General features: G+C 45.8%; 1 protein-coding gene across 4 annotated transcripts in view; it reads right to left on the reverse strand.

Moving 5' to 3' along the window:
* LOC144762270 (ATP-binding cassette sub-family C member 10-like) overlaps positions 1 to 19,127 on the reverse strand; it is a 1,124,497-nt gene that overhangs the window by 506,905 nt on the left and 598,465 nt on the right. For all 4 annotated transcript variants that reach the window (XM_078647414.1, XM_078647412.1, XM_078647413.1 and 1 more), the window contains one exon: positions 18,061 to 18,288. In XM_078647414.1, the coding sequence (XP_078503540.1) occupies positions 18,061 to 18,288 (228 nt within the window). The remainder of the gene's footprint in view (positions 1 to 18,060; positions 18,289 to 19,127) is intronic.

Here is a 19,127-nt window from a genome sequence, read left to right on the forward strand (position 1 = left end):
TTCTTCCCGATCACGCCTTTTCCGGATATTAGCCTGTCCGCACCCCCACTAACATGGATTCCCAAATATATGAATGTGATTGGCTGCCAAGTCTATCACTCTCCTACTAATCTGTTTGATGGAAATCTAACATGCGATGTGACTCGACTGCGTGCTCCGAGGTCCTTTTGGAAAGCACTACCATTGTTGGTGAGGGCAGCGTGGCACTGCTCATGATAGTGGTGCTCCCTCACCTCCAGTACTACTACTACTTTAATATACCTCTGTACAATCAAGCCTCCTTTTTTCGCTATTTTGAAAAGTTGATCAGGAATTTCATATGGAACACTTCTAAAAAACAGGTGGACCTTGTCAATCTCTATCAGCCGACAAGCCGCAGTGGCCTGGCAGTGCCTAACCTTCAATAATATTATTTGGCATCCCAACTCCAGGGGGTGACGTGCTGGCTGGCCAGTCTGTAACTGACACCACCACACTGTAACCGCCCTAGAACTTATCTGATATTTGCCACTTATTTCACTCCTGCCCCTGCCCATTGCCAACCAAACCCACACTTTTGCTGGTCGTGCACCACTGCTTTAGGCACAGCCTCTACCCCACCAGTGCACCGGCACTAGCCCTACTGGAACACCGCACAGTCAACACACTACCACCGCTCCAGTTATCTCCACCTGGACAACTGCGGGAATACACTAGTTGGGAGATCTCTGTAGAGATGGGGAACTCCTGCCCTAGGAGTCACTAGTGGAGGAGGATGGCCTTCCCCCTGCACAATTCCTCCTACACATGTCACTGTTGGGAGCACTGGGACACAGATGGGGTGAGAAATGACTAGTGAGCCCCATATGCACCACACGTTATAATACCTCCACATTCTTGGTCAGGACAGGCATTTAGTGCACTGGCTGTCTGACTTGCTGCGCTCACACGACACCAGCACTCACGTCTCTTCGTGGTCGATGGGAGGCAGATCTTGACTCCCCCTTCACAGACAAGGTCCCTCTTACTATAGAGTCCCACCTCCATTTCACAAAACACCTGATTTTGCTCAATTTAGCTATACATCCTGCACAGGGCCTATCTCCCCCAGCCAACATAAACAGGTATTTCCATCGAGATTTTACTGTTTTTCCCTCGCTGTGCGTTTGTAGATGCCGACTTAATACATGTGCTTTGGGCGTGTCCCCACCTACAGAGCTACTGGAGTGGGGTGATGAGTCACCTCACACCCTGCACTGACAGAGCTCTTTTGAACACATGGGAAGTTTGTGTACTAGACCTTTATAAAAAGAAATAAGAAGCACAAGGTAACATCCAAGTTTACTGATGCAGGCCTACTATTAGCCAAAAGGTTGATCACCTGTTGGTGGAAATCCCCTGAACCTCCACACCTCTAATCCTGGATACTCTTGGTCACAGGCTGGGCACAAGCAGAGAGGGTTGCTCTGCATAGGGAGGATGTTTTAGCACTTCGTAAACACCCTATAGCTGGTAATTGGGAATGCCAATCTGATATAACAGATTATAATATTTGTTTTATCCTGTCAACGGGGGACCATGATAAAATATACAGGGGTACCCACTTAAAAAGTTGTAATCATCTTTCTTTCTGCAAATAGGGATCTTTCAAGTAACAAATTCAAAAAGAATCTTTGAAAAAATGCGCTCCACCCTGAACGTTTGTCTGCGCCAGGGTGTGTCAGTGGCCCTATGATGAAGCATGCCACTATTCAGTGGGTGATGGCAATTTTAACAACCTATGGGTTTCCCAGTATGGATTCTTCACCATTTTTCCTGCCCTAGGTGTAGAGGATCTTTCTAATCCTTCTTGTTGAGTGAGTTCGTTGGTAGGAACATAAACATGGCACATTTCAGTAAGCTGTGCTACATAAGCTACCATCTTAATCTGAATAGGAGAAGTGAGCCTGGCACAACATGGCAAATGCAAACGAATAGGAACATTTGTTGGGAACATTTGACCATTGGGGGCCCAGTAAAAACGAATATGTCAGAGTAAGGAAATTTCGCACGGAGCTTGCCTGATAAGGGGGGAAGAAATTTCAAACCCTGTCTTCAATATGGTGGCTTTGAGCTTAGGGACGGCATACACCAATGTTCTTGAGACATTTCTTTAACTATGCTGTCCTCTTGGCATGTGTGGAATAACAAAGGTGAATCAGCTGACACTGGTTGGGAAGAATAGGAACACAACCATGGTGGTAGATAGGGTAAATGTAAATAGCAGCATAGACTTCAACAACCTTATATCTAAACTGGACCAGAGTAGCAGTGGGACACAAATTTCTCTAGGAGCAAACACAGATGCCTGGTTCTCTCCAGAGGGACAAGACTTGGTTTACTGAAGGTTAGGCCTCATACTCTACGAGAAATCCAGTTGCACAAGAATGATCTATTCACCAGATACATGTGGTGCTGACGAATGCTTGGAAACTAGTGGAATCATTAGTGAATTTGGATACATTGTTTCAAGATTGGGGCAACTATCTGGTAAAACAATAAAGAAGGCGGGACACTAGAAGCTCAACTAATTCATACAATACATGCGCCCACTACAGAATACCCTGGGAAGGAATACCCACAGCCTAATGTCAATTGCACTCAGCTTGAACTTTGTGTAAGGGTGTACAAGCTAAATTACTCCTCCATCCTCTCCCACGATGGAGATTTGGGTGAGTGGGTTTTCATAAGTAGCACAGTGTTGGAAATTGGCTTCGGCCAGGTTAACTAGGGTGTGAGCCCTTGTCAAGCAGCAACCACAATCCTAGTCAGGGTAAGGCACTAGTAAACCCAAAATTAACCTGTCCTCAACCTGTTGGTAGCTTGGCACACAGCAGTCAGACTTAATTAAGAGGCATTGTGTAAAGTATTGGTGCAACACTTTGAACAGAAAAACTGTGAGAAAATAACACAAAACGTATCCCACACAAGGTTAGACAAATAGAGCTTGATTTAATAAATAAAGCTAGACCAAAACGACAAAAATCCAATTAGTAGAACTGGAGATATTGGATTTTCAAGTTTTTAGAGAAAATGGAGCCAAAAACGTAACAAGCCAATTGGGCATATCTGGTTGTGCCAGGCAGGGACAAAGTCACAAGTTCAGGACATCCATGATGTAGCGCGGGCCGGCTGCCTGTAACCAGTAAGGCCTGCTAAACAGGTTACCTTAAATCTTGGTTTGCGGAGCATTGCATGGAACTGTGTCAAATATATTTTGTGCGCCCAAGGTGATGGGTCGGTTCAAAGATGTGGTAAGGCTCCGGTGCTAGGTCCTGTTGCATCGACATTGGTGGTACCGTCAATGGGGCTCGCGAAGTGGAGTGAGGAGTCAGGGATGTGTTCTGAGGAGCTACAAGGCTGTCCAGAACTGGAAAGGCACCGCTTGGCAGGGTAGACTCACAGATGGCGGAGTCCAGGTGCAGATGCACAGTTTTTGGAAGTCTGTTATGTCCCTGAGGCTTCAGATCAGGAGGCCAGTTAATTAGCCCTTATAAGCACTCTGGTTTCTGGGTTCGAGTGCAGTACAGCAGAGTGGCAGTCCTTCAGTAGCACAGCAGTCCTTCCTGGCAGAGTATCCACAGGTCCAGAAGTGGTGGTGTCTGGGTCCTTTTTGTATGCACAGTTGTGCCTTTTAAGTGGGGAGAAACTTCTAGAGGCTTGCCTTTGAAATGCACAGATGCCCTGCCGTCCTGCCCCTGGCTCCAGACTAACTATAGGGGGTATGCAGCCCTTGTTGTGGAGACAGGACACAGCCTAATCAGGTGTAAGTGAGGCTGGGCCTAGCTCCTCCGTCCCGTGCTGCCAGTGATGATCCATCCCAGTCGCATCTAAGCTCCCATTGTATGTGGCTGTGTAGAAGGAATACACAAAGCCCAACTACCAACTACATCCAGTCATGTGACCAGAGACATGGTTCAGAAACTAAATGGCTAAGGCAACTTTCCAAAAGTGTTATTTTCAGAATTGTAATTTCAAATATGACTTCACCGTAAAGTTAGGATTTCAAATTTGGATTCCAGAGACAGCAAATATGAACCCGTTATCTTTTCCCAGTTGGAAATTACACTTATAAAATGTAATTAAGCAACTCCAATGTTTTCTCATGGGGGAGATGTGCCTAGCAGTAGTGATACATGAATTTAAGTGCTTTTCACTACCAAGACATGTAAAACTTAAAAGTACATGTTCAACTTTTTTAAAACATTACACCCAGTGCTTGGGGCTGTCCAGGGCTTACCTTAGGGGTGACGTATATGTATTAAAAAGCAAGGTTTGGGCCTGGCAAAAGGTTTATTTTGCCAGGTTGATATAGTAAGTTAAAACAGCACGCCCAGCCTCTGCAATGGTAGGCTAGAGATATGTTTAAAGGGCTACTTAAGTGAGTCACTCAAACAGTGCTGCAGGCCTACTAGTAGCATTTACTTTACCTGGGTACATGTAGTGCACTTTACTAGGAACGTATAAGTAAAATAAATATGTCAATTGGATATAAGTCAATGTTACCATGTTTTGAGCAGAGAGAAAACGAGCACATAATCACTGGTTAGCAGTGGTACAGTGCAAAATGTTCTAAGGCCAGCTAAAAGAAAGCAGCAAAAACAGGAGGTCCAACGGCAAAAGGTTAGGGGGAAATCACACCAAGGATTCCAGGTGTAACATGTGTCCCCCCCATATGCAAGTGAGAAGAACTACCCAACCCCTTGGGAGTTCTCTTCACTAAGCAGAAGAACCTGGAGAGACCATGTGCATTAGCATGATCTCTTCGAAATCCATGTGCCACCATAAAGTCAAATCCCTGTAGGGAGATGGACCACCTCAACAGTTTGGGATTCTCACCCCTCATCTTTATTAACCATCTGAAGGGTCTGTGGTCTGTCTGAACCCGGAAGTGAGCACCAAGCAGGTATGGTCCTAGCTTCTTCAGCGCCCAGACTAGTGCATAGGTTTCCCTCTCTAATGCACTCCACCTCTGTTCCTGGGGAAGTAACCTCCTACTGATGAAGGCTACAGATTGATCCACACCCTTTACATTTTGCTGTGAGAGCAGAGTCCCTATGACATGCTCTTAGGGTCTGTCTACACAATGAATTCTTTTTGAGAATTCAGGAGCCTTGAACACAGGTGCTGTGCACATGGCCTCCTTCAGGGTGTCAAAAGCATTCTGGTATGACTTCATCCAGATCACCTGACGTGGCTGCTTCTTTGAAGTCAGCTCTGTCAAGGGTGCAATAATGGTAAAATACCCCTTGACAAATGTGCAGTATCTGGTGAGGCATAAGAAGGCTCTCACCTCAGTCTGGGTCTTGGGGGATTCCCAAGCCAGAGTGTTTTTAATCTTGGCCCGGAGCTGGTAGTCTGGACTTGTGGAGGGCAGGATTGACTTGGGGGCTTTCTTGGAGTGTTGCTTGCTGTGTGCCTTCTTGAAGGGTGGCAGAGCGTCGGCGCAGTTGGAGATCTATCAGTGAAGGATGCGTGCTGAGGTGTTGGTGCCTGCTGATGTTTGCGGTGTGGTAGTGCTGAGGAAGGAAGTGAGATGTTCTTCGGTGGCCTTGTTGAAGCTATGATGGGGGCAGTGAGGGAGTACGGCGGGAGTGGTGAAGGCAAAGTGCACGCAGTGGTGGTCCGTCCAGAGGAGTTTGGTGGTGTGGCTGAAGCCGATGTTTCCGCTGGTGGAGAAGACAGGGGTCAAACGTGTGTCTAGCTGTGTGGGTCGGAGCAGTAACTAACAGCTTGAGTCCGATGTTGGCGAGGTTCTCCAGAAGGAATGTGGCGTTCTGATCACTGGGGTTGGCCAGGTGGAAGTTGGGGTTGCCAAGTGGGATGTATTTGGGGAATGCAAGAGCCTGGGGTGCGATGAGGTCTACGATGGTTTCGGTGAAGGGCAGGTGGGGCCAGGAGGCCTGGAGACGAGGATGCCACGGAAGGTGGTGTTGGGGTTGGTCTGGATCTGAAAATTGAGGTGTTCCATGGTTGTGAGTGGTGATGCCTCCTCAGGGTCGTTGCAGGTGATATTGTAGCCATCGGGGATGGTGTTGGCAATGTCTAGACCAGGGCAGGTGTAAGTCCAGGTTCCGCGAGGAAGATGATGTCGGGAGAGTCCACGTTGAGGAGGTCCCAGATTTCTGTGGCCTGTTTGCGGAGAGGAGTTGGCGTGTTGGGGTGGGCAAGAGTATAGCTGCAGTTCCGGCAGGAGAAGGGTCCTTGGGTGTCCTTTGACGATGCGAGGTGGCAGGTGGCGTGGAGTCCTTGGTTGCGGGCGAGGAGGGTACTGGCTTTGTATTGGTGGAGGGTCCGAGAACTAGAGTCCGTGGTGATGGACGCAGTCCAGGGGCAGACGTGTGCAGACGGCCTTGCCGTTTGTGCGCTGCGGCATGGCCACGGAGCGCCTGCCATTAAGTAGTGTGCAGGGGGCTGAGCAGCTGGGAGGTGGGAAATGCGGGGAGCAGGATAGCGTCACCAAAGGGGGGCAGTGCCGCGGGGTATTGCAGCGGCAAGGACGGTAAAGCAAAGAGCGAAAGCAAAGGAAAAAAGGGACAGAAAAAAAGGAAAAAGCAGAAAAAGGAAAAAGAAGCAGGGAAAGCAGAAACAAAGAGACACAGAAGGGCAGCCCAGCCCAGCAGCATAGCAATGATGCTCTAGACCACCAGGACCTCGAACTCCTGACCAGGGGTCAGCAACGGGGACAGCAGCAGCTACCAGGGAGAGCTGTGTCGTGATGGGAGTAGTCCACTAGTAAGGTCAGTGGACTGCACCTTCACCACACAGTGGCCGCCATTAAGTAGTACACTAACCAGCACACCTCAGTGACTGCCCACTTGGGACATTTGGCATCCGCCTTGAACAGCCCTTTCTATTGGTACTCAAAGCCCGTGGGGGTGCCTTCCCTGAAGACTTACTGTCAAGGCACCATCTCTTCTTGTCATCAGTTGTGGACGTGGGAGTCCTGATCTGTGGAACTAGCTGAAGGTACTTTAGAGAACTCCTTGTTTTTATGTTTGTCCACCCTCCTTCTTCTAATGGGGACCTTGCCCACCCTTGTAGTGCCTCCCTCCCCGCCAGAAACGTTCTTGTGGACCGTGGGACTGACCCAGCGTTCCACCTCCTTAGCAAGCTTACTGGGATCAGAGGGCCTACTGTCAATTAGGTGTTGGGGCAGATCTACAAAACAAAGACTGAACATGTGGTCCTTTGCAATCCAAATGTACAGCCCCTGAAAATTATTTACTTCACTTCTCGTCACCCAACCATCCAGTGCCTTTCAAAAGGAATTCAAACAATCCACCCAGGTCTGCCGGGCTAGCTTCTGACTGCCCATAAACGTCGGTCTGTACTTTTCTGGGGTCAGACCATACTTTCTGACAAGGGCTTACTTCATGGGGGCGGGGGGGGGGTGTATATCATCCTGTGTTCTCTTCTCTGGGGCCAGTACAGTGTCTATTCCCACACTAGGGATATACCTCCACAGACTAGCTCCCTATCCTCCCCAGGGATCTTGTGCATCTGTAAGACAATCTTTTGTTGCACAAGTGCCAGTTATCATGCAGTGAAGTTATTATCCTGCCTTGAGAGTACTAATAACGACCCATTGCGCTATCAATGACCACCACCATATACTATCCTTAGGACCTTTCAAGTGATATCTTCCCACCTATATAAACGTAAGATCTCAGATTTACTGCAATCCAGGGAAATTCTGTGCTCCTCAAGACGCCACAAGTTTAATTATTGTTCACCATTGCTATTTGGCCAATTGTATAACAGATCCTTACCCAATTCGACCCTGGCGCAGCGTGCACTGCGGGACGACGTTTGTTTTTCAACACTATTCTTCAAAGCTGACTGGTCAAAATATAAGGAGATTTTCATCAACAGTGGCCGATGCGCAGTGTGTCCCTCTGGACGACGTTTACTTTACCATCCTATTTTACTACGCTTATTGGCAAATTACTTAAAAGCCCTGACGAAGTTCCCTTTTGGCACAATTGGGAACGAAACGGCGTTGGCTGTGTGCTGGTTTTTAAAAGATTGCCTGAATAAAAAAGCACTTTTTGGAATCACTGCTTGTGTGTCTACTTTCTACGAGTGTACCTTCCATTTTTCTTGAACTTTGAGACTGTGATTTGCACCTTTGGAAGACGGATGTAGGAAGTGTGTTGCATCATTCTACTATTGACTGTACATGTTGATCGGTTGAGCTGGACCCGGGTCTGTCGTTTGTTTCTTTTTTTGCACTGTAGAATAAAGACTTAACGGGACGGAAAAACATTACTCAAGTTCCCACCAAGTGGCTTTTACGCAACATCAATAATTTAGAGATGTATTCTGAGCTTTCTAGACATCTGCAGAGTTTTGTTGCACAAGTAGTCATAAGAATGTGAAATATGTAAACTTTGCAGATAGAGCAGTCAGTTGCACGTTTGCAATGAAATAGGTTTGCCCTGTAGTTTAGTTTCTGTATAACATAGTGACAGCTCGGTAGTTGTCTTGTCGCAGTACTCATTTGCTGAGGCACTAGGTTTGAGTCACATTAAGCAGGCTTGAGCATTGACTCCAAGAAATCACAGAGGCTGGAAGGACTATGCTTCTCAGCACTATTGATAATTAGGAGATTGTGATTCATTCAAAATACAATCCAGGGAAAAATATTGAGGAGATCGCTATCTTTAATGGTGTAAACAAGTGACCTCTATTGTGGCCTTTTCCATAACAATATACAAGCTCTTTATGATCCTTTATAATTCCAAGGCATGATTGTAATGTGTATGGTTATGTTAATGCGACTAGTGCGCACGTATACCAAAAAGATGTCTTGGAGCTGTCTGTTCTTGGGACGGAAAAAAATCATTAAGAGTGGGAAGGGCTCTTATCTGAGGAGGAAGGTTGATCCATAACTTAGCAGTTCAGACCACAACGCTTCTGTCTCACCAGTTGATTCTATAGGTTCTGGAATGGTTAGCAGGTTTGCCTCTAGTGGGTGTAGCGATCTGCCAGGTGTGTCGATCTACAAGGAGTGCTTCAGAAACTCTGGACCTGTATTGTTAATAACCTTATAGGCGATGCACAACACCTTAAATTTTATTTGGCTTCCGATTGGCAGCCAATGAAGTTGTCTAATGAACTTAGATACTGTCAGAAGGCTCCAAACTTCGCAGAGGCAGTAGATCCTGTACCCAATCACCCTCCCACCAGTGACTCCGCCACTTGGGCGAATCCACTAGCGAAAGGGAAAAGGGGAAGTGGACAGAGAAGAGACACCTTGAGAACTTCTGGCACCTTCACAGATTGGGTAGATCAGTCTGGGCCTTAACTTCGGTTACTGTAGATGCCTAATGCACAGAACAAGGAGGGAAAGAATAAACAACAACTTCCACCTACCAATATTCTCACTCTATGTAATAATCAAATCTTATCCTACCAGTGGTTCCCAAAGGTATTGCTACTCTTCATTAGGATGTGTAGAAACATTCAGGGAGCTTCATGCCTGTGAGACAGAGACTAACGTTACTGTGTGACCTTTCCTGTGAGCTACGAACTATGAACTAATACTCTCTCACTCTCTCTCTCTTTACCTGTAAGCTCTCTGTATTTGCCCCAACTGGGGTTCTGTTAGTGTCTTGCAGCAAACATGCGGCTCCAAGGGTCCCAATGCTGAGTGGACTTTAGCGCGCAAAAAGGAACAAGGGAGGCAAGAAGGGGAAAGGATAGGAGCAGGGAAAGCGCAAGAAGGGAATAGTTACTCAGTATATAGTTTGCTGGCAAAGGGGGATCAAGGGGGAAACTGCCGCTGGCTTACTGTTCCTCTCGCAACTCTCCGCAAGAGGTCAAGGAGTCTGTGGAACCTTCTGTGAAGGAAACCCTGTCGAACTTCAGCAGGGCGAATTGGCTCCCACGACGACGGCGGATGGAGAAGAACGTAGACTCAGTCACTGCAGCTGACGGAAGAACTTTTCTTCACGAACTGTAAACTGTCTTCGATGAATTCACCCAAAAGTAATTTTTTGACAAATGTTCACGCACTTGGCGAGTAGCCCGATTAAGCGGACTCAAGAATTTGACTAAACTAACTCGACGAACTCCTGTCATGAAAACAGACACGGAGCGTGGAACTCTAGCTGCTACCTCAGAAACCCGAACAGTTGAAGTGCGCAGTTTGAATGCTGCGCGAGGCACACATCAACTAGCCCTCCCGTACTAACTTCCAAATGGCTTCAGTGGCCACAGCGGCGGCCATCTTGGGAAGGACCTAAAACCCACTATTACCTGAACCTATTTACATGGTGTTGAAAGGAATCTATTTAGTAATACACGGGTACCAAACATTTACCCGACAAGGCTTCACTATTGTCCTTCCACCATTCACCAATTTAGGAACATAGATAGATGCGATTTGTAAATTCCTGACAGTACCCCCTCTCAAAGACCGATTCATCGGTCCAGGTTTGAGAGGTTTCCGTGCATGGAATCTCTTAAGGAGTTGTGGAGCATGAATTTGAGATGCAGGTTCCCACGACCTTTCCTCAGGACTGTACCCCTTCCAATCCACCAGATAAAATAGCCTACCTTTCTTGATTTTAGAGTCTAGAATGTCATGAACCTCGTACTCAGGGTGACCAGAAATAACGAGGGGTTCAGGTGGTTTACCCAACCTCATGTGGGGTTTAGTCTTTTTTAATACAGAGACGTGGAAGACTGGATGGATCCCCAACTTAGCTGGTAATTTTAATCTCACTGTTACAGGACCCAAAACCTGCTCAACTGAATAGGGACCCACAAATCTTGGTTGGAATTTCCTATTCCCTTTTAAATGGAGGTTCTTTGTAGAGAGCCACACCTGATCTCCTACTTGATATTGCGGAGCGGGCTTTCTATGTCTGTCTGCACTTTTCTTGTAAACTTGTTTAGCTTTTATCAAATTTTCCTCTGCAGATCTATGTAAGGTGGTCATATCTGTCAACAAGGTCTGAGCTGCTGGGACTTCTAAATCTTCCTGAGGGCAGAATGGATTGGGATGGCGCCCAGAATTCAAATAAAAAGGCGAGTAACCTGTAGAAACACTTTTAGCATTATTACTAGCAAATTCTGCCATCCACAAGTGATCTGACCAGTCACAACCTCTCTCGAGGAGAAACAAACGGAGATACTGTTCAAGTTCTTGGTTAATTCTCTCCGTCTGTCCATCCGACTCAGGGTGATAGCTGGTAGATAACCTCCTCTCAATCCCCAAACCCTTAAGATAGGCTTGCCAGAAACGGGAGATGAACTGAGGACCTCGATCTGAAACCACTATCTTGGGGACCCCATGTAGTTTTACAATGTTCTCGCTAAATGCTTGTGCTAACTCTGGAGCAGTAGGGGTACCGGACATGGCAATAAAGTGACTCATCTTGGTGAAAGTATCCACAATCACCAGGATAGAATCGAATCCTTTACTAACTGGTAAATCTACAATCAAATCCATTGAGACCGTATGCCATGGATGGGTCGGAGTAGGGAGAGGTTGCAAAAACCCTTGTGGAGCTTGCCGACTAGATTTACCCCTGGCACACAATTCACAAGACTGTACATATTGCTTGACAAGAGAGGACAACCCAGGCCACCAAAAACAGCGCTGAACTAAATCCATAGTCTTGAAACTCCTTTATGACCGGCCAAAGGATGATCATGGCAGCTTTGCAAGGCCCTTTGTTGAAGAGTAGTTGTCGGGAGATACAAGGCTCCTTTGTAGTAGGGTAAACTTTGGTTTAACTCTCTCCCCTCATCCGATTGAACCCACTTCTGGATTTCTTCTGGAGATAACCCTTTCCGCACCTCTTCTTGAAAGTTGCTCAGGGAAAGAACACCGATGATCTTAGTCTCAGGAATGATAGGTTGAGGTTCAACAGGATGTTCACAGTCGTCAGTATTCAAACGGGAAAGTGCATCAGCCTTTCCATTCTTTGTTCCAGGGCGAAAAGTGAGCACAAAATCAAAATCTGCAAAGTACAAGGACCAGCGTAGCTGTCGAGGAGTTAGGGTCTTTGCGGATTTCAAGAATTGTAGATTCTTGTGATCAGTAAACACGGTCACAGTATGCTTAGCTCCCAGCAGATAATGCCTCCAATCCTCAAAGGCATCCTTAACCGCCAACAATTCTTTTTCTGCGATCGTGTAATTCAGTTCCGCTGGATTTAATTTTCTGGAGCGATATGCTACCGGATGCAACTGACCAGTCTGGGAATGTCGTTGGGAAAGAACACCTCCGATTGCCTGATCTGACGCATCTGCTTCTACGAAGAAGGGTTCTTCCGGATTGGCATGCAAAAGGATTGGGGCAGACACAAATCTTTCTTTGAGGTGACCAAATGCCTGAGCTGCCTCTCTGGTCCACTCGAACCGCACCCCTTTCTTTAGTAATCGAATGATAGGTGTGATCAAGTGCGAAAAACTCTGAATGAAGCGCCGATAGAAGTTAGCGAATCCCAGAAATCGCTGTATCTCCTTGATATTCTGTGGTACTGGCCAGTCTTTAACAGCTTGCACTTTTCCTTGGTCCATGGTAATTCCATGTGGAGAAAGGACGAATCCTAGAAACTCCACTGTGGTTGCATGAAAAACACACTTTTCCAATTTTACATATAAATGATGTGTTCTCAAACGTTCCAACACCATTCTGACATGCTTGGGATGGTCTCGTGGGTTCTGAGAGTAGATCAAAATATCATCCAAATAAACAATAGCCACCTTGTCAATCAAGTCACTCAGAATGTCATTTATGAAATGCTGAAACACAGCAGGTGCGTTACACAGCCCAAAGGGCATCACACAATATTCGAAGAGGCCAAATTTGGTACGAAAGGCCGTCTTCCACTCGTGCCCCTCCTTCATCCGCACCAAGTGGTATGCTCCTCGTAAGTCAAGCTTGGTGAAAATCTGTGCTTCTTTGAGTTGGTCCAGAAGAACGGCAATTAAAGGCAGGGGGTATCGATTCTTGATTGTGACTAAATTCAAGGCACGATAGTCAATACAAGTTCTCAGACTTCCTTCTTGCTTCTTTGGGATGAAAAATAACGGGGAGGATACTGGAGACTGGGAGGGTCTGATGAACCCATTGGCCAGATAACGGTCCAGATACTCCTTGAGATGGTTATTTTCAGCTTCAGTCAGGGCATAAATCCGACTGCAAGGCAGTACCGCTCCTGGGACCAGGTCAATCGTACAATCGTAAGAACGATGCGGTGGTAACACCTCTGCTTCCCGTTCACTAAAAACCATTTCCAAATCCCGATATTCGGGGGGAATTTCTCCTGCATCAATTACACAAATTGACTGACCTCCAAAAGATAGTAAAGAAGCGAGGGAAGACTCCACTGAGTGTTCTTGGTGCCCATAACAATGTTCCAGACAGAAGCTTGACTGCATACTGACTGTTTGATTCGCCCAATCAATGGTCGGATTGTGTGTAGCCAGCCAAGGTAATCCCAAGATCAATTGAAACTGAGGGGCGTCTATTAGGTTGAATTGCATCACTTCTCTATGCCCATCCGCTTGAATCAGCTCCAATTCTTCCGTATGACTGATAATTGGCCCCGACGATAAATTGGTTCCATCGACGGCTCTCACAGGTTCTGGTCTTTCCTTTTTTATGGCTTGGATTCCCATGCTTCGAGCATACTTTATATCACAAAAATTTCCTGTGGCCCCAGAGTCCAACATGATAGCCACTCCAGAAACCTGTCGTCCACGGAATTTTAAGGTCATGTGAAGGATTACATGTGGGATGCACGACTGTAAAGTGTTAAGGATTAAATGAGATTCCGGAGTCGTCTTGTTCTCCTGCACCACCAGAGCGACTCCGCCTACTGATGGCTCACCTCGTTTCCCTTAAAAGGTACTTTTGGGCGCTTAGGGCATTCCTTTACGAAGTGACCAGAGATCCCACAATAAAGACACAATTTCTTCAAACGCCTTTGCTCCTTCTCTTCTTTGCTCAATGGCCCACGGACTGCTCCAATTTGCATGGGTTCAGCTTCATTACTTCCTCCGGAACCTTTCTCAAACCGGGCCCGATCGAACCGAGGAAAATTTACCCTCCAATTTTTTCTCTTTTCTCCCTTACGCTCTGAGTTACGAAAAACCAATTCCAAAACTAAATCCACCAATGCGGACAACTCAGTGGGCCGATTTGGAACTTGTGCCAAGGTGTCCTTGATCTCATCTTTCAGACCTCGATAAAATAAAGCAGCCCGTTTCTCTTCTGGCCAGTTGGTTTCCACAATTAACTTGTTAATGTGCGTCAGATAAGATATCAAGTCTTTAGAGCCCTGACGCAATTCCAGCAACTCATTATCAGTGGCCTGAGAAATCCTTCTCCTGTCAAAAATTCTGAGAAACTCAGTTTTAAATTTAGCAAAATCACAAAGGATTGGGTCATCTTCGCTCACCAAGGGCATTGCCCAATTGGCAGCATCCCCACTGAGATAGGACAAAATAAATGCTACTCTAGATTGAGCATCGGGAAAAAGGGTTGGGCGGCACATGAAGTGAAGGGAGCATTGAGTTAAAAAGAGCTGGGCCTTTTGTGGATCCCCCGAAAATCTCTCTGGGGCTGCTAGAGGAATTAAAGGGGAGACTGAGTGGATTACCTGAGCTACCGACTTAGGATCTGGACTTACAGGACTGATGTTGGACGGGGAAGGAACCTGAACGGGATTTCCCATTACTAATCCATCCATCTTCTGAGCCAACACTCTAGTTTCTTGTCGAGAAGCCTCCAATTCTGATTTTAAACTTTTATTTTCCTCCCTTACCGCTCCTATCTCTCTCTGAATACCCACTAAAATATCTCCCAAGTCTTTTAGATTTAAGCCCTCAGCCATACTGCCTGGGCAAAGTGAATACTTGGGCACTTCAAACTGTCAGAAGGCTCCAAACTTCGCAGAGGCAGTAGATCCTGTACCCAATCACCCTCCCACCAGTGACTCCGCCACTTGGGCGAATCCACTAGCGAAAGGGAAAAGGGGAAGTGGACAGAGAAGAGACACCTTGAGAACTTCTGGCACCTTCACCGATTGGGTAGATCAGTCTGGACCTTAACTTCGGTTACTGTAGATGCCTAATGCACAGAACAAGGAGGGAAAGAATAAACAACAACTTCCACCTACCAATATTCTCACTCTATGTAATAATCAAATCTTATCCTACCAGTGGTTCCCAAAGGTATTGCTACTCTTCATTAGGATGTGTAGAAACATTCAGGGAGCTTCATGCCTGTGAGACAGAGACTAACGTTACTGTGTGACCTTTCCTGTGAGCTACGAACTATGAACTAATACTCTCTCACTCTCTCTCTCTTTACCTGTAAGCTCTCTGTATTTGCCCCAACTGGGGTTCTGTTAGTGTCTTGCAGCAAACATGCGGCTCCAAGGGTCCCAATGCTGAGTGGACTTTAGCGCGCAAAAAGGAACAAGGGAGGCAAGAAGGGGAAAGGATAGGAGCAGGGAAAGCGCAAGAAGGGAATAGTTACTCAGTATATAGTTTGCTGGCAAAGGGGGATCAAGGGGGAAACTGCCGCTGGCTTACTGTTCCTCTCGCAACTCTCCGCAAGAGGTCAAGGAGTCTGTGGAACCTTCTGTGAAGGAAACCCTGTCGAACTTCAGCAGGGCGAATTGGCTCCCACGACGACGGCGGATGGAGAAGAACGTAGACTCAGTCACTGCAGCTGACGGAAGAACTTTTCTTCACGAACTGTAAACTGTCTTCGATGAATTCACCCAAAAGTAATTTTTTGACAAATGTTCACGCACTTGGCGAGTAGCCCGATTAAGCGGACTCCAGAATTTGACTAAACTAACTCGACGAACTCCTGTCATGAAAACAGACCCGGAGCGTGGAACTCTAGCTGCTACCTCAGAAACCCGAACAGTTGAAGTGCGCAGTTTGAATGCTGCGCGAGGCACACATCAACTAGCCCTCCCGTACTAACTTCCAAATGGCTTCAGTGGCCACAGCGGCGGCCATCTTGGGAAGGACCTAAAACCCACTATTACCTGAACCTATTTACATGGTGTTGAAAGGAATCTATTTAGTAATACACGGGTACCAAACATTTACCCGACAAGGCTTCACTATTGTCTTTCCACCATTCACCAATTTAGGAACATAGGTAGATGCGATTTGTAAATTCCTGACAGATACAGAATTGAATTTAGGGGGTACCACAAAGCATCCTTGCAGCTGCGTTCTGTACCATCTGTAGTTTATTTAGAACCGTTTCCTGGACATTGATCAGTAAACTGTTGTAATAATCTATCTTGGACATGACTAAAGCGGGGATTATTGTCCTCCTTGCTTTCGCTGGAAAAAAAGGAAACAGTTTCTTTACCATTCGAAGAATGTAGAAACAGGAGGGAATCAGAGAATTGACATGAAATTTGTAGGTCAACTTGTGATCCAAGATGACACCCACATTTTTTGCCTTGGCCACTGGGACGGGCGGAGGTCCCAGTTTGTCTGGCCACCAGCAAGAGGACCAAACAGGGAGTACGTTTAAAAAAAAAAACACCTCAGTCTTAGTAGAATTCAATTTGAGGCAATGTCTGGACATCAATGAGCTGATTGCTAGCATACCATCATGGAGGTTGACCGAGACGTCTGCCCCATTTTTATAAATGGACACAACGATTTGAGCCTTCTTCCATTGAGTGGGATAAATGCCTGTGATAAACATGGTGTTAAAAATATTTGCCAAGTTGGAACCTATAAGATCTGGAATATGTTTCAAGACAGACAGAGGACAAGGATCGAACGGTGAGCCAGGTTTTGCATTGCTCACCATATCGGCTACATGTTCCGAGGTGACCGGAGAGAATTCCTTGAGAGTCAAAGTCTCAGTTCGATCAAAATCTGCACCAGACAGCCTCTTAGTAGAAGGAAGCTTTACATTTTAAGTAGATTTGATCTACTTTTGCCTGAAAGCTCTGGCCAATGAGTCACGAAACGCTTGAGTCACTGTGTTTGAGTGATTTCCTGAAGAATCCGCAAGGTTGGACACCACATGAAACAGTTGTTTGGAGGAGTCCTGGGCGTATTCTACTTCCTGTGTGAAATAGTTGCTTTTTTCCTTTATAAGGAGGAGTTTGTAATCCGCCAGAGCCTGTACATAGTATGTTTTCTTATGGCTAATATAATGCAGACAACAACGTCTCTCTTGTCTCCTGCATTGCTGTTTCCCGAGCCTCAAAGCGTCTGAGAACCATGGGGCAAATGGAGTTTTCCTATTTTGGAAACTTTCTTGTAAGGGGACCAGTTTAGAAAAAGTGTCTTGAAGCTAGTCTGTATAACTCTTGGAGGCCTGCTCAGCATCTAAAGAAAGTTCTGGTTGGGTATTAGGTAGCTGCTGTATAAGGAGAGAGCAGTCTAAGCTATTCCAGGTTCTAAATTGTTTGGAAGTCCCTGGCCTAATGTGTTGTGGTTGTTGTTCCAATAGATGTACATCAAATAAAACGGCGTGGTGTTCAGACCAAGTCAGTGGAAGTGCCTCCTTTACGATAATCTGCTCATTGTTGGTAAAAAGACCGTCCAATATGAGTCCGGCTGAGTGAGTGGGTAACTTAACTTTTTGTGAGAGCCCTAAAGAACCTAGAATAAGAGTTGCTGTGTCCCGGTCATCCATAGCGTCTAGGTGAAAAATGAAATCCCCCCCAATATAGCGAAACTCGTTTCGCAGGCATTGTCTTTGCGAACAATAATTTGATGCATGCTATTTAATAAGCAAAGCTGATGATTATATGGTTACGGTCACCTACATCAGAATACTCAAACAGTTGGCCTATCACAAGTGAAAAATAATTTAACAGACCATGAGACAATGGTACCTTAGTTATGTATCACATACACCATTTTAAATCTTTTAACTGTGTAATACAAATCACTCAATGCATGGAAAATGGGATCCGGAAGTCTGACTTGTGTAGAATTGTGGTATTTTAACAGTGACAGAAGAATATAAACTTTGCATGGATAAAAAGCAAATCTGTTCAGATGAGCAGACTGCACACTAACCGTAGCTGTAGAGAGCTGGTGTCCCAGCATTATGTAGACGGTGAACATCACAACAGCAAGGAGCAGCGGCAGCGCTTCCGAGAGGTAGACACAGACTGTTTCCAGGTATTTGATGGTCCTCAGCATTTTAAGCTCCTTTTCACGGATGGTTTTCACTTTGGCAGTAAAGTGCTTTTCCCAAGCGTAGAACTTAATTACCTGGATTCCACGCAGGATTTCTGTCATCAGCTGAAAGACAGGAGTAAGGAGGAGACATTAGAGGGAAACCAAGGGTAACTTAACTTTGCCACAGAGTCCTTGCAGGACTAGATGCTTTGGGTTACATTTATGTGACTCCGCTGTGATATATATACAGTGGGTACCTGTTCTGTGAAACATGGCAGATAAGTTTGAGTTTGCACTGACAACTTTTCCAGCCAACATTGCCTGCTCTGTAAATGCCACAAGTCTGCTTTGTACCTCTCACGATCTAAATGTCACAGATCTGTGACTATGAAAAATGTAAACGGGTTTGTACTGTAACGATCGCTGGGGCTGGAGTTGCAACCAGACAAATGGGATACTGGGTAGTCTAACTACCATAAACAACAAGTCTTTTCTGTACATATTTGAAACCGCATTACACACATGAACATATTTTCAACTATCAGCAATTAATAGATTTATAAGATAGTTATAGCCTCCCAGTCACCTTATATATCACTTTAGCTATCACAACGTTGTTTTATGATTTTGTAAAAAAAGACTTCAAACTCTGAACAAACATGCATTAGGTGAAGTAGTGAACAATAACCCTTCGTCTTCACTGAGAATAAAACAGGTATTGGACTCTTGATTCTATACAATAAATATACATTGAATGTCCTTCAAGAAATATGAACTTTCTAAGGATCATATATGATGCCCAACTTTCCTGATCATGACCCAAATATCATCAATATAAAAAACAGGCTTTGTGGAGGTGCTTCACTGGAGGGCTTACATAGCAGTGTAAGTAGAAACAGAATGATCATCAATGGAGCCTATCTGTGGTTGCCGCTCTTTCTCCAGATTGGGTTTATATCTGG

This window comes from Lissotriton helveticus, chromosome 6 (assembly GCF_964261635.1).
Source record: "Lissotriton helveticus chromosome 6, aLisHel1.1, whole genome shotgun sequence".
Taxonomy (NCBI): Eukaryota; Metazoa; Chordata; class Amphibia; order Caudata; family Salamandridae; genus Lissotriton; species Lissotriton helveticus.